At 36.8% G+C, this 17,133-nt stretch overlaps 1 protein-coding gene across 1 annotated transcript; it reads right to left on the bottom strand.

Annotated features, from left to right (window-relative positions):
• Positions 1 to 220: 220 nt before the first annotated feature.
• On the bottom strand, positions 221 to 17,049 carry RAD17 (RAD17 checkpoint clamp loader component). Its single transcript, XM_082497419.1, has 16 exons — positions 16,883 to 17,049; positions 15,291 to 15,569; positions 14,081 to 14,164; positions 13,222 to 13,378; positions 12,636 to 12,772; positions 11,500 to 11,552; positions 11,281 to 11,406; positions 11,122 to 11,191; positions 10,373 to 10,484; positions 7,846 to 8,040; positions 6,543 to 6,628; positions 5,821 to 5,967; positions 5,162 to 5,308; positions 4,280 to 4,400; positions 2,918 to 2,975; positions 221 to 493 (listed from the first exon to the last, which is right to left on the bottom strand). The coding sequence occupies exons 1-16, from the start codon at positions 16,922 to 16,924 to the stop codon at positions 226 to 228; spliced, it is 2,082 nt and encodes a 693-aa protein (XP_082353545.1). The 5' UTR covers positions 16,925 to 17,049; the 3' UTR covers positions 221 to 225.
• Between the last annotated feature and the right edge of the window lie 84 nt (positions 17,050 to 17,133).

Raw genomic sequence — 17,133 nt, 5'->3', positions numbered from 1 at the left:
AGGGAATAGCTTGTAATTTAGTATTCAGCTCAGATCTGACCCTGCAAAATTAAGACGAAGCTGAGGAGAGTTGTCTCAACGCTGACACAGTGTGTTCACACATGGCCTCCTAGCCCGCCCAAGCAGCTAAGGCAGCACATTTGTGCAGGCCATGCTGTCTTCAGCAAGGGCCTTTCTAGCATATTAATCTATTCAGGCAAGGCAGTGGTTGGTATTTTGTTGTATTCAGTCACTATCGTATTCCTCTATTTTTAATTCGTCTTCCTCCATGATTGCTTGAGCTGCAACAGGCTGAGGCTGACTGCAAGGTAGTTCACTTCCACTGCCCTGGCTCGAGGACAGCGGGAATCCATCTGATTCATTCTCATTCATTCTGGTTTTCTCCATCTGTGCGGCCGTCTCCATACCACACACATCGGCACAGTCTCCCTCAGAGCTAGCAAATAAGTCTGGCATCCCAGGATCTTTGTCAGTAAGTGTTTCAAGCTTTAACCTGTAAAATTGTCATTGCAACAGTAAGTTACCACAAAAAAAAAAAACAAACCCAACATATGCTCTCTCACACAGAAGCTGCAATAGAACAACTATCCCTGTACCACACGGGTCACCCGTCTTCACTGGTGCTTAACAGCTTTCACATTTTCTGGCAGTAATACCATCCATAAATAGCAGTTAATTCAAGCTATACACATCCTGTGCTTACATCACTACCTTCAGTATTATGTTTTTACAGCTCTAACTTCCAGGTACAGATACCTGTGCCCTGAACTCACCACCATACAGCTTACATGACAGCCTGCAGAGGACACAGGAGTTCCTCTCAGGAAAGGACTGCGCTACGTAGCCTCAAACCACATCAACAGCAAAACACCAGATGATGTTTGTGCTCCATCACTCCCCAGTACCCATTGTTGCCTAAAGTTTCTTCCATATGCTGACAATGGTTTTTCTGAGCTTTCCTCACGCACGTGAACTGCTAACAACCAACTTACTGACAACAGCCCGTGGTACATTAGACTCCTTACAAGCAAAACTGAAATCCTTTAGGACAGGAAGCAATTTGACTTGAAAGAGGCTATTTTTTTTTTTCTTCAAAAAAAGAAGTGGCAAGGGAGTGTTTTTATATTTTTTAATTTCTTTTACTATTAGGACTTCTTAATCTTTCTAGCATCACTATGTCAGTACGTTACCAGTGTTCCTTTATCGTTTTTCCCACTTTATGTGGGACTAATAAAAAGTTACACAATTACTGACAAAAACTCATCCTGACACCAATTCCAGCTGATCAAATATCATGCACTCTCCTTGATGCCAGTTTTCTCACTCCGGTACCATTCCCATTCCATTAATAAATACAACAGAAACTAAATAAAGTATGCTTATTTCCACTGGAATAGCTGCACGTAAGTTATTTTAAAAACTGCTTAATAACACAAAATAAATTATTTTCAATTAGCATTCCTGAAGGAAGCAAATGCTTACTAAAACACCTACATATCTCTATACTTCCTTTCCAAAATAGTGAACAAATGAAAAAGGATTACTGTATTTTCAGGAGAAAGTCACCCCTCAGATAAAACTCTAAGTGACACACCCCCAACTTATTAATGCAGATACAAAATGTTTATCAATATTTAAAAGTATGCTGCAGAAAAAATTAAAGGCATAAGGAAGTCTAAAATTAATTTGTAAAGTTACAAACATTTTGGCTTAGATGAGGGAGATTGCAAAGAAATACACCTGTCAGGGACACTCTCGCCGACGAGCAATCAAAATGGCTTTTAATACGACTGTTGGGGAACAGGGTGGTGCTTGGGTAATACAGCCTTTACCTTACAGGCCAGTATCTCATAACTCAGCAATACCATAGTGATAAATACGAGATGCTTTTTCTGATGCCCTAACAAACTCTCTCTCCTGGTTAAGAGATGAAAGAGTTAGTCTCATTCCAGTTAACTGTGATCTCAATCCTTAATGAGAAAGAGACCATCACAATTAAAACTCTCTCCAAATTTCAGAGATATCAAAAGTTACAGAAAAGTAACTGAGGCTCTACTAGTATAAATGATGCCCCTGATTCAGAAGGCTCACTAGAGTCACAATATAACGTCACGCCACATCACCCCATGAGCGCTACGCAATCTGTAAGTAGAGCGCTAAAGTCTTGCAGTTGAAATAAAAAGTATTTTTTTCAGTATTTAACATCTAAGACAGAGGGACTTCAGTAGGATAGTTTTATTTTAAAAAAATTCAATCTAAACAAAGATTTACTCTAAGTAGTCCAACAGGCAGAAATTCCACAAAAAAAAATCAGTGTGGCTATCTAATTTCAGAGGAAGCACTCATTAAAATATTTTGTAGTTTCATAGATATACAACTGCTTCAAAGAAATATGAATAATTCCCCATTATACTTTCTTTCTTACACCTCTAACGCGCACATGAACACAGAATGTTCTATCAGACTTCCAGATTAATGTTTTATGTCATGAAAAACAACAGGCAAAGCGCACTATACTCTTTGCATCAATTCAGTTTTATTCTCACAGAAATGTTTTCGACTGTAAAAACATATTTTTTTCAGGTCATGCACTGGAGAAACATAGGTATGTCTAGGACAGAGCTAATATTTAATATAATGGAAAAGAAAGCTAAACAAGGATAAAAAGCAAGACTATAGTAAAAATGTTGGTACTAACACTGCAATGATAAAGAGATTTGAACTGGAAAAAGTTTTAACAGGCAAAATATAAAACAGTCATTCTGCAAGTGAGGGAAAATGCCACTTCACGGATGTACACTGAAGATGCTTCTCTATGTAGAGGGTTCTAGACAGACAGACAGACAGACAGACAGACAGACAGACAGACAGACAGGAACTCTGAGTTTCTTTAAGAAAAGACAGAAGTCAAGTTTACCTCCCAAAATGTCTTTTCAGCGGTAGCCTCCCAATGTCTTGGATAAAAGCAATTTGAGCTGAGAAAAAAGAAACACCAGTATCATACTGGGTAGACCATAACACACACACACAATTAAACATACTAGAAAGTAAGTAATTGATAAGTTTAGTGAAATATTCCTGTATATATTTGCAGTATTCTAGATACGAAAACACTGCACATGCGTGTATTTATTTTTTCAAGCTGTTTACTACATTACCATATTTACAGATTGCCTACACATAAAAAAAAAATCCCTGACATTCATCAAGTGTGTATTTATGATGTAAGGTTATTATTCCATAGCCAACAAAATTAATTCATCCTGACGACAAGGCCTTAGATAAGACATGAAGCCCTTTCCTAGAAGTAATTAACATAACCTAAGAGACTCAGCTGTCCAAACACTAATTTTTGCATTATGTACTACACAAAGTACATTTTTCCACATGAACTGTCTGCTCTTGGATTACCTCAGGTTACACATTTTTTTAAATTTTGTTCACTTTATCTAGGAAAGTCTTTTTAAAGCCTTTTAAGTCTGTTGATACTACTGGAAAGGGATCAGTAAGCAACGAAGACCTAGTTAATATTGCCTACTAGGTTTCCAAAAGTCTTCTCACCAAATCCTCTAGTAGATTTAAAAGAAGCCCTAAGCCTAAGAGGACAACGTAATTAGTAAAGTTTGGTAATTAATGAATAGGAAGTGGGGAGAGAGGGTATGAGGTACCAGTTAACTCTTGCAATGGAAAAAAGTTGCTGATACAGTTCTGCAGAGATCTGCAGTAGGACCTGGGCTATCCAGTACATTCTTAAACGTAACCCTGTGAAAAAAGGGGGTGAAGGGTGAGATGAGCAAGTTTGCCAATGCCACCCAGTTAGACAGGCAAGTAAGGATGTGGGCAGACAGAAAAGCTGTGCAAGGACCTTAAGGGACTGAGTGAGAGGGCAACATGAGATTCAAAAGTACGCAGATACCAGAAATCCACGCAGTAAAAAAAGGGAAAAATACTTTCAAATATTCCAACATGAGGACCCCATCTTAAACATTTATAAAGCACCACATGCCTCACTTATGCCAAGAGAGATACTTATTTTAATTCTTTCAGTTACACAAGTTATAAAAATATTCTTGATGTTGTTTCAAACCTAACAGGACAGCTTTAATTTCGTCTATGTTACTAGAAGCATTTTTGGGTATCAGCTATATGCATTTACCATAAGTATGTTTTTTACTGAGGCAAAACCACAGACAGTATTGACATTTTGGGTTACAAAGTTTTTCAGTATGCTTTAATTACAAAAAAAAGGGTCCAAGATCAAGAGTTACACCCATCTTACCTTGGTTTCTCATTGGATTTGCTAACATGGCGAGGTAAGGCAGTAGTTCTGTCTGAAGACACTCAGGTGGTAAACAGAAGCTTGAAAAGAGAGATTTTGCAGCAAGGCAATTTTCTTGATACTGTAAGAGTTGGTGCGGGGAGGGGGGATGGGGAGAAACACAAGTAAATAAAACCCAGTAAGTAATTATTAACATAGATACTCTGTATCATGAAAGACAGACTTTTTTCTTGCCTGATAGATGACTACACACAAGCTACTGAAAAATGAGACCAGGAAAAAAAAAAAAAAAAAGAAGCAGTTAAGAGTTAGCATATACAGATAATAAAAATGTAAATTCCTTCTTTTTTGCCTTTTGCTGGGCATTAAAATTTCCAGAAAACATTTATCTCTTGATTATAGAATTCACCACCCATCCACGCCAATATTTTTTGCCAGATACAGCAGAAGCATTAGTTCAAATGTAAAAAATTGCCAGGAGCTTTGGTATCTCATCAACAAGGTATTTCCGATAAACACATAAAAAATAACAGCAGTAATTTGTTAAACTTACACAACAGTTTAATGTGATTTAAACAGCACAAAAACTTAAACTGACTTTTAGGAATACTTTATAGTATTTCAACACTAATTGTGCCTCCATTAATTTAGGATTAAGACTCTCCCAGCAGTATGCCAACTTGGACACAGGAATCAGACTTTGTCAGAGGCCTCCAATTTATTTTTTCATTAAAGGAATAATACAAATGTAACTCTTCAAGCGAGTACTTTTTAGAAGTAGCTTGTATCAAAATAGGATATTTGACAAGTTTAGCAGTGTAAGCAGATCTCATCTATACTACTCAATTTCATACCTTACAAAAAAAAAAATTAAGCATTTACCTTTTTATTGATAAAGAACCACTGTGGTTTATGTAACGGACGGAATCCCATCCCTCCTTGGTGGTGGGCAAAGGCTCTGGATGTGTTTGAATGTATAACCCCTCGGGTAGCCACAGATGCACTGTATTCTTCCATCACAAGCCGTGTCTAAGAGAGAAATTGGACATTATGTGAACTCAAGGTCTCTGCACGGTGTGTCTCATTTGAACTAAAACACACTCTGTAATGGCAGTGACATGACACACCCAGAATATGTTCAGATTACTGTGAAACTTTTACTCAAACTAGCTGAATGAACAAGCTAGCTCAATTACTTCAGGGAAAAGGCATACAGACACCAACACATTTTTAGCATAAATCTGTTCTACTTAAAAACACTTTGTAGAATATTTTACAAACACTATAACCCACCATAATAAAATACCGACAGAAGTTGGACAAAACGTTGGACCTGCATCTCTTTTATAGTTGATGTACTTTAGCATTCATTAACAATTCACTGTCACCTATACTGCAAGTTTGAAGTGATATAGCTTAATTCTTACTGAAGTGCAAGAAAATTTCTTTCTACCATTCATAAACACTTAGAGAAAAATTTAAAAGCTGTATGCCAGAGTATTAAAAAAAAAAGTATGTGTGTATAAAAAGATGACACTTACACTCCAATTACTACAAAGGACATCAGCGGTGCTCAAATATTCACTGGCTCTCACCACATCATCTATATCAGAAAAAAAGTCTACATAGTTCTGGTGAAGGTATAAATTAAATATGCTTCCAGACATATGTGATTTTTCCACAATACCCTATTAGGACAAAAAAAAGTTCAAGTTTTACATAGCGTGCAAGGAAAAACATCCTATAAAAGTTATGATACAGTTAGACAGCAGCTGGCACGCATGATCTATGAAGTGATGCTTATTACAAAAGGGAGGTTGGTTTGCTCCCAGAGAAGGCTAACAGTGGGGATGGAGGGGCAGAAGCCATTGCTGTCTTCAGCTCTATTCTTGGGTGGTAACAGAAAGGTGAACTCAGACTCCTCTTGGCAATGCACAGTGAAAGGATGAGAGGTAACAATCACTGGCTGCAGCAAGGGAAAGTCCACCTTCCAGCACAATTCCATCAGTGAGGTGAGAGAATCTCTATCTCTGGAGGTACTCAAAACTTGACAGATCAAGAGCCTGGGAACCTAGTCTACCTTTGAAGTTAGCCTCCAGAGGTCCCTTCCAGATTAATTATTCTGGAACTTAGACAGATTGAGTACACATATATTAAGATCGGTGACAAAACCACTGTGCTTGAGAATTTGCATCAATCACTTAAGAGTTTGTATTGGTTTTTTTCAAACCAAACTGGAATTGAGTAGTTATTGCAGGTGTACCTCAGGCTGAATAAGCAAGGTGTCTCGACGGTATTCTGATAAGTGAGCAGGCAGCTGAGGAATTTCTGATTCTGACACTGGTTCTCCTACAAAGGATTTTACAATCTTTAGTCTTTTAGTATCAGAAATGTTGTTACATTTCTGCACATAATCAATAAAGCCAAAAGAAAGAGACACACATTTCAGATTAGATATTAAAAATTAGAATAGAAATTTGATAGGCACAGGAATAGAGATGTATAACTGCATGAACATAGTTTTCACATATATTGAGCATAATTTTTAGCAACTGTCAACTCTACCAGCAACTAGATTACACCATTTTCAGTTCCCAGAAAGCTCTTGATGCAGGCATAAGTACTTAATTATATAGTCAATATTATATAGTCAACAACACGTAATTATTTAATTACACTTCATTTAACAAATGTAATTTAATTGTTTTCATATTCCCTCATCTCACTATTTCTCCTCAGTTGATTTTGGAACTAATATTGTTAATTATTCCTGAAATGTGGACAGCCAATTGCATTATGGATCCTGATTTAGCTGAGTGCAGATAGTACTAGTTTAGTAAGTGCCAAATGCTTATGAATTATAGTTTTAAAATGTTAAAAAGACAGTACTGCAACCACACATAGGGAGCAGATAGGGAGTAAATTTACAGAACCTGAGTGTATAAAAAGCAGAACTTTCACTAGTAAGTAGTAGCATGGAAAGTATTTTGCAGAGGTGGAAAGGAAGACAGGGTATGACAAGTGGAAGAGGTTTTCAGTTCAGAAAGGAGAGAGCACATATGTCTGTTAAAGAGAAAAAAGGGTTCAGATAAACAGTAGGGAGGAAAAGACCACAGAAGTGAAACCCATATACACAAATAAGGGAAGCAGTACCTATGAAGGTGCAGGGGTGTTCTGTAACCTTCAGGAATACAGACAAGTACAGCACATAACCATACAACAATGTATAATTCTGCACAAAAGCAAAATTTACTTTTGTACAATACAACAAATGTGGTGGCTATCTATCTAGCCTTGTGTGCATGACAGCATGTGGACCTAACGCAACTAGAGTTACATAGTTTTATTACATACAGGTAGTACATCTTACTGAAACATTTATTACCCAATAGATACAGACAGCTGCAATCTCAGTTACCACAAACTTTTATTACTGTTTTTATACTGCTATTAATGACCAAACATGTGACTTAGAGCTCATCCTAAGCCTTGCTTTAGCAAATCTAGCTATTAGCAACTGACATGCTTTGCTCATTGAAAGGAAGAATAAGTCAAAGCTTTCTTACTTTTGCAGTAAATTATTTTCCCCAGAGCATGGAAAAGAAAGATGGAAGCATCTTTGCCACCAATAGCTTGTATCTCCTGGTCTTCTGTAGTATCAGATTTACTTTTCTTTCTTACTTTAGATACTGCTGCTGCTTCACATTTTAGTGTAGAGCTCCTTTTCTTCCTTGACCAAAACTCTTTCTCCAATGAGCAGTCTACCAATAAAAGCAAAAATACAATCAGGATAAAGTACATGAATCCATAGAAGTTTCTATTATATTGCTACTGCTAATGTTCTAAACAAACAAATAATAATAAAAAAAACTGCCAAAAAGAAAAGGTTCTATAAATGAGTTTTCTCTTAGTGCTCCTATTTATTAGGAAGACAACCCATTCACCTAAACTAGCATGCTTCATTCCACTTCTGTCCCTTATGCCACAGCTAGGATGACAAGTACTTTTTTTTGAATAATGTATACATATATTTAATTCATTCTAGTTCCGATGCATCCCCAACTTGCCTTTCTTAAAAATTTCTTCTGTATAAAGTACAAGTACAAATATAGGTAAATTACATTTCAGTTACATTCTGTTCACTTATTAATTTATCTTCTATTATCTGTATAATACCCTCACTAAAATATAAGGCAGCAAAGAAAACCTTTCACTTAGGTGATTTTTCCAACAGCCTACTAAATTCCACAATGTTTTGAGCTCCAAGGAATAAGCCCGTTTTTCTATTGTAATTTAAAACTCAAAAATTTTCACCCACAATTTGATTCAGTGGCAGGTGAATGTTCCTTATCAAACTAAGAGAACTTATCATTTAAGTATTTACCTTGCTCTTCTCCCAAAACTGCCATAGATCAACTTTACCCATTAATACTACCAAAGCAAATATATCACTTGCATTTACACACATACACGAGTTAAGAAAGAAATTAATATATATATATAAACTAAAAATGCATTCTCAGGAGATCAACAAGGAGGTGAGGTCTCTCCAAAATTTACAAAATATCACTGGCTGCCAATCATTTTCCTAACTGAAATACCTGAACAGCTAAAAAAATTCTATTCAACATGAAGGCAACTCTTCTCGATCTGTTAGAGAAAATGTGAAAAAAGACTGTTCTGTATGGTATGATGAGTACATGATTTTGTGACGTCATGTGCAGAAGCTGTCAAGCCATATGCCTTTGTTTTCTCCCAAGTTCTCTGTACAACTGTCAAGTTTTCACATTTCCAAGGTAACCTATTAAAAGTTACATAAACCGGTCATTTTAAGGCTATTTAGATTTTCTACAGTATGTAGTAGCTACTTAGTAAGCTACTGCAAACTTTTCTCAGGTATCCCCAACCTACTATTTATTAACTTAATGGCATTATCATCAAAATGGTTATACTGAGAAGAATTTTATATTTTTCTGATTAGCACAGAACAATACAAACTTAGTATACTAGAAGACAACATCACAAGAATTTAGCTTCCACGTTTGCAAGTTAAACCTAGAAATCTGACTCTCTCCCTCAGGTAATTTAACAAGCACAGCTAAGTTAATTTCAATATACTCTAAAACTCAAACTACGACAGTCCTTCTCACAACAAGGACTTGAAACTACATTTAGTCCTGTATTCATGAGCACAATTTCCATTTGCAAGGTGGATGGGAGAGAAAAATGAGTAAAAGCTAGCAATCATCTTATTGCTTTATGACATACTGCAGGAAACAGCCCTTCAATTGCTTACTTCTAGGTCGAATATAAAAGATGGCACCATCTAGTGGTTCTTAGGATGAACTACACATGCCAGAGTACTGCTTTTTAAAAAACCATAGATTATGTAAATCGCATCCATTGGTTTCTTAACAATTATTGACTTCCAATGCTTATAAAAGAAGTTACAATAAGTCTCCTGTTTTCTTTCGATGTTGGGACATTCAAAATAATCCCAAACTAAGTCTGATCTGAGCACTGTCCAACCAAGTACTTTGAAGACCACTAAAACACTGAACTTCAAAGTTATTCTATAATACACCCAATAACATCACAGTAGGTCATGCAACCTCGCAGTTTTTCAATTTACTAACCATAGGAACTTCAAAGCAAAATCAATTGCTACAGAAATGCTCTATACAAAGACAACGGGCTATTTCAGAAATGCTTTAAGGGTAGAGATTAGGACATGGAGAAGTATAAAGAACCAAGCAATGAAAACATCCCTCTCAAATTAGGGTTGCATATAAAAGTTTTATCAGTACACACACACCAATAGCAAAGAAATGAAGAAGAAAAGAGGGCATATCATTAAATTACATCAACACATATGTAGCAGACGTTACTCGGTTTTAAGACTACATTTAACAGTAATGAAATAAAACATTTTCAGCTTAAAAAACAAACAAAAAAAAAAATCAAACTTTCTGCCATTTATTCCTGCTCCAGACCACCATGTTGCAGCTCATCCAGCTGTGCTGCAACTGTGAAAAGAATACCTTTACAGCAGAAATGGTCAAAGTGTCATTCACTTAAAATCCCAGGATTTACCTTTCATAGAAGAAAACTGAAGACTGTTTATTGCACTTCTTATATCACCTGAACAACCTCTGCAAAGCAACTCCAGAGAAGTTCTATCAAGAGCCAAAGTCTTTTCTCTGTTCTACAAGGAAAAGCAACATTCAAAGCAATAAGAAAAAGTAGGAAAAGGAGTACTTGAATATTATTCTGGCTGTGGGGACCACCTCTGATGCACCCCATAAGCAGACTACATGAGCACCATCATGTGCTCAAACCCTGCAATACTGCTAACTTTAAAACATTTAATCCATTTAAGTACATTGCCACATTTTATATACAAATATTAAAGAGAATAATGCACATAATTCTTTGCAAGCTGTCACTCAGTATTAGACTTGGTTGTAATCAACAGTTCAGGAACAATAAAGGATTTAGGTTCACAACTTCTTCTGGCCTTGCTAAATACAATGAAAAGTACTTCTATTCCTACTATTTGTTTCATATATATACTTTCTGTAATAGGCATAAGAATTTTTAGAAGTAACTGAAGATTTAGAACAAGGATCAAGTGGAACTAATCTTAAAAACAAGACATCCTTCCAGTTTGTTCCTTGTTTTCTGTTGGGATGGGATTGGTGGTGTTTTTTGGGGGCTGTGGGGTTCTGCTATCAAAGATCAAACAAATACAGTAACAAATATAAATAGCATATTTCAGATATAGAAGTCTGAAATCTTTTGGTCCTAGCACTGCACAGAAGTTATCAGTTTTGACAACTTACCATACTAGCTTCTGTTGCAGCTATTCGATTAAGAACTTTCATCATATTTGTTGGTGCAACAGGCTTGAAACTGTTGAATTTCATTTAAAAAAAAAAAATTCATTAGTTTCTGACTTCTCATTTATTTCAATCTAGTTTTAATGAGATAAAAGATTTTACCTAATACTGGATATACACAACTCCTCTAGGATTTCTGTTGGGAATAGTAACCTCCGATTGCTGTCTCCACTGAAGTTATCTGAGATTATAAAGATAAGGGGACATCTACTTGTACGAACAAATCTCCTAAATTGAAAAATAAGCAAGTGTAACAAGAATCAATCTCCAGTTTACTGCAAGTGGCTAAAGCTAATAATGAAAAGCTTACTTGCAACCGACCTGAGAATTTCATGTAGACTGCTAGGGTCTCGATAGAATTGGTTGGGTATGTCCTATTCAAAACAAAGAAACTGCTGTCATTACATTCAGATGTAAATACTCTCTTCCGCAGACTGACTATTATGGCTCACTAGGTTGGTACACATTTTTTCTTCCTAGTAAGCTTGCTTTCAACAAAATTTGAATGCAACTAGCAGTGAAAATAACCAGGAAAAAAAAAAAAACATGAAGGAAAAAACCCAACACAGCATAATATTTCTGTATTATGGAAAAAAAAATATTTAAAACAAAATATTTTCTTCCTGTCCTTGTCTCCTAAGAAACAGCCTTGGATGACTACATTGCCTACTAGACAGAGTTTTACTCAGAGGATAAACACTCAAGGTAGCAGCTCCACTGGGGAACAGGGCAGGATATACCACTGAGTTATGAGAGGACCTACACAAGGAAGTGACTTCATGAAGAAAAGTCACAGAAAACTATTCTTCCTAAATTCCAGAGTACATCACATTACTCAGCTAGAATTTTTATCTCACCTATTCTTTTTCTTGAAAGTTTACAGACAACTTGACTATTGTAACTTAGAAAATTCCTCTGTCAGAGAAAATGAAAGGTTCAGAAAGAAAATACTATTCAAACCCACTCCTGAGTAAGTAAAAGTAGTCTTCTCCTGTACCTCCCACTATAGCTTACAAACCCTCAGAGTTCACATCTCTGCCCTAAATAACACCACCCACCTAAGACCAGGGAATGCTAAATTTCAAATGCCTCCTGCTTGTATTAATTCTCACGTATCTTCCTGTTTATACACCTATATATTTCTAGAAAATTAATCAATACAGAAAGACGAGTATGGCTATTCAATATTGTTTTGATCTACTTTTTGATAGTCTATTACTTAGGTCTGTACACAAATAGTCTCCAATTTCTGCCTGACTATTTGCTTACATAGTTTAACTACAGGTAGAACTTTGTTCTAGCCTGCCATAGAGACTCAAAAAGTAATAAAGAACTCATCTGCAGTAAAGCAGGCTAACTTCTGGCAACACCAATCCACCAGCTGAAGCTAGTTAGCATGTCAATATTATCATAAAAGGTATTGTTTCCAAAACAAGATTTCACAAGTTTTCACTTACTTCAATAAGAATAAGCTTTTTATCATTTTCTGAGGACTCCCCAAGCATCTGAAGTTTGTTATACTTATTTGCTCTTAATAGAAAATCTTGAAAGAGAGCCGCTTGGGCCTGACTCGGAAACGTATGAAAATTTGAGTCTGAAAAAGAAAACTAATTAAAAATATGTATTCTCTGCATTATACCAAGTAGTATATAGATATCCACCCATGCTATTTTCTGACAGTAGCCACTGTACACCAGAAGCCAAGCTCTTTGGCAAACACATGACAAAAACAGAAGAATTTTTAAAGCGTAGAATTAAATTGAGGACACAGATGAAGATAGACTTATCTATTTTTAATTAATTGGCTCAAATGATATGCAGGCTATTACATAGCCCTCTATACTAATTTGAATTGCAAATTATTTTGGGGTAACATTGGAAAAAAAATTAAATCCCTTTTCAGATAAAAGCAAAAGAAAGATCTTATTAAGCACTCAGGATCTGAATTCCTATGACAGACATAAAAGAATAAAAACCACAGAATACAAAAATCACAAAAGTAACTGGAAGAAAAAAAAAAACTAAAAGAAAAAAAATACTTACCGTGGCCAAACATATTTCTTAAGTCTTCTTTCGTGAAGTCTAAAGATACTGGATTGGTCCATTCTTGCACCTGAACACCAAGATCTCTTGCTAGTATTTGCATAGTTGCAGTCTTTCCACAACCAGGAGGACCCGTTAGCAGTAAGACAGAGCCACCCTGTTACAGGTGAAAAAAAATATATATATATATCCCAAATATGATAAAGACTGGAAGTTGGCTGACGATGAATATGGGTTGAATTTCTTCTACAGTTTCTCAGGTAACGATTCTCTTTTCTCAGTAAAAACTGAGTTAATTATTTTGTGTTATTCATTTACCCGTTGAGTATTCAGATAGAAAGAGCTAGACCAGAACTCTGGATGCCTTGCTCTCAGTTTTTAATGTATCTGTTTGGTTAACTGCACGCCATATACACTACTAACATAATACATACTGAACTGGAGAATAGGGTCTGAAAAACACTAGGTAAGACTGGTAAATGATGCATGTGTGTAAGAACGCCTCTTATCAATCAAGAGGTTAAAAACATCCTATTACCTCAAGACAAAGGAACTGGAAATTTTCGATATACTTAATCTGTGGGAGATAAAAACGCAGTTACAAGCACACACTGAAGAGGTATGAACTAACTGGATGCTAGAAAATACTAATTCTGATCAAAAATAGAATCCACCTCTAGCAGCAGAACCCCTAACAAACATACAAGCTCTAATCTATGTTCTTAACAGATTTCTTACAATGCTATAGATACATAATCATTACCAACAAGTTAAGGTTTTTCTCTAAAATTAAAATAAAATTGAGCCCAGCTTGTTTGTATGCATTTATATCCCTAGCTGCTAATTTTAGCAAGATTACCTGCTTTGGCTGCCTCTGAAATATGTGCATTTTTAACCAGGTTTCAACTTCTTCAATTTTCTTCTTTTGCACAGCAAGGTCATTCTAAAACAAGATTAGAATATATGAAGTGCATATACACACCTCTTGCTTTCTAAGACTGTAATAAGATTCAAGACCAGAATATATGCTGACTAAAATACTAATAGACATGTACATGTATATTCCAGTTACATATATTTATGCTACGTAGAAGTAAGTGCAACAGCTAAGAATAATCATTTCAGTCTGCTTCCTCAAACAACCAATTTTCCATTGCTTGCAGTTTGGAAATAATGAATTATTTATTATTCCTAAAGTAACAACATTAAAATCTTGCCCGTTTGCATTAGTACGCTTTACAGCTATTGCTGGACCTCGTAGTTTTTAGACTCTACTGACTAATACTACATAGGATTTTGGAACTTCTGGAAATTTCATGCAGCTTACTCTTCTTCTAGCCTTGTAACTCAATTCCTCTCCAGAGATGAGCTATTAAATATTTAAATATAAAATACAAGTACTACACTAACTTACTTACAACAACCAGCACTCAAATCTAAGAGACAGTTAAGACATATGCTGATACCTTTGAAACACACTGTGAAAAAGCTGTTCCATGAGTAGAACCAGTGAAGACAGGTTTACTCCAGATTTGAGTCCCCTCCTTGAAGCCCTAAGGTACCAGAGTACCTCCCAGTCAAAGTCATGCCTAAGACGCATCAAGCAAGCAAGAGATAGCCCAAACTGCAATGCCAAGTACTCTGAACATGCTAACAGACCAGCTGACTGCTGTCAGTAACATGCAAGATAATTTCTGTTCTCTTTCCGATAATGAGTGCACTAACTCAGTTCTCTCCTTTCTTTAGATGGGGATTTTCCTAGTACTCAGGGCTGTGAGATCTGGCTGAAATTCAACAACAGGTTCAAAAATTCAGGAGTGGATGGACAGGAAACAACACCTCATCAGTAGATTTATCTCCTCAGGAAGCCTGGGGAAAAAAAATTCATCTCCTACAGAGAAGTAGCTCATTAAAATCTTAACTACATGCAGTAAATAAATCCAACTAGTACGTCACTGCCCTAATAAAACAGGATATACTTAGAACCGACCAATACAGATTGTAAACAGAAGCACAACATGTTGCACTATAACATTGCTCTATATTAGCACTTAGAATAACTTGCACACCTGAGTTTCAGGTTTGTATCTATCTACCCATGGCTCATCTTGAGATTGGCTCCAGTTTTGCCTGGACTTGTTAGAAGACAGATCTACAGAAGACGACTTTGCTCTTTTTCTGGGCAGAACTTTGGTTTTCGTACTTTCTGGCACAGAAGACAGGTCTTTCTTCTGCTGCTGCCTGTTTCTTCTAGAGTTGCCTTCTAGTGGCTTCACAGGAACAGCACTAGAAGAAATAGTTCTGTTTCCAAGGAAGTCATCAAATGAATGTGCCAACCAATCTGTTACCTGGTAAAATACAAATGTTTTGCTATTAATGTAGCACTCTCCTCCACTTAATTTGATATAGATGTCTCTAGAAAATTCAAGATTTTTATCAAGTGTATGTAAGAATATCTCATAGATGTAAAGAACTTCATTGACATTGAAAGGCATACTACTAGTTAGCAGCAAACACAGGCACTTATGCTTTGCGAACATGTCCATTACATGCTTCTTCAGTATGAAAAAAAAGCTACACCTTACACATTCTGATAAGAGTATTGTGCAGCAAACTGGCAAATCAAAACAAGTCAGGAATCCTACAAACACACATTCAAACTGAAGAAGTAAAATTAAAACAAAGAATGAAAGAAATAGCATACGCTTATTTATTCCATTTTTACATTAAGGTCATGTTCATATTGCTTCTGTATAGTTTCAGTATGTGGCTTTTTTTTCTTTAGCATTTACATTGCAACCATTTCTGTTTAAAACTTAGGTGACAGAGAAAAATTATTTAGGCAGCACAACAAAATCAAGTATTACTTGCTGTGTGAGGAAGCTTGGACTGATCTACAATCAGACTGTCACACGTATCAGAAGTCTGTCTGACAGTGACATGGAATGAAACTGCTAATAGTGTCAAGGCTTAATTTTTATTTTGAGAAATATCATGCTAGGACAGGGGTACAAACTTACACTCCAGGGCCACTTTTCAGCCTACTTATGATCCCAAAACAATATCCCAGTGGTCACATGCTCTCCGCTGCTAACAACTGCTCAATAACCTTTTAGCATAGGAACTGTAACAGGCTACATGCTGAAACACACTTCTGTGAAAACGGGAGTAACAGAATAGACACATCATCTCCACAAGGGTCTCTGAATGCTCTACAATTTACATGTCTTACAAATTAATGCAGGTGACCATTACCAGAAAAGAAATTATCTGAAACTAAGAGGCAGTAGCAACTGAGAAAGAGGATTCGTCTCTGCACAGTTTGCATTTAACGTTATTCTGACAAAAGCTATTTTTACTTGAATTTGCATATTTACCAGCGGGCCTGATACCACTGTGTGAGGGGGTTCCCTTTTTACGCAGTACGCCAGTACAAAAAAAAATAAACACCTTATACATAGCAAAAGAAAAAAAAAAAAAACTGCAATTGAAGAGGAACTGCCAACGCAGAGACCAAGAAGTAATTATCAGGCCCAAAAATACTGCTAATTGGAGCCGCGGTACTCTCCCCGGAACCTGCAAAAAGCTTCCTTAGGGCAGACCTTTGGCGCCGGTGCACCCCTCACCCTGAGCCCCTATGCCCCCCCCCCCCGCGGCCTACCTCCGCCGACGCCGCCTGCCTTCCCGAGGAGCTTCCAGACATTCTCAGCCTGGGCGGTGCCCATCCGCCGTTCGGCTCCCAGGACCTGAGGGGAGAACCTCGCTCCCAGGACGGCCGGCACTGAGGCAGCAACTGGGCGGGCTGAGGCGACAGCGAGACCCAGAGAGCCGAACCGAGCCTCTCGCACCTCACCGCCGAACTCCCCAGGGGTCCTTCTGCTCCGGCGGCTCTTAGCTGTCCCTGGCGCGCCT

This window comes from Vanellus vanellus (genome assembly GCF_965231255.1).
Source record: "Vanellus vanellus genome assembly, chromosome: Z".
Lineage (NCBI taxonomy): Eukaryota > Metazoa > Chordata > Aves > Charadriiformes > Charadriidae > Vanellus > Vanellus vanellus.
This window is presented reverse-complemented; position numbering and strand designations above follow the sequence as displayed.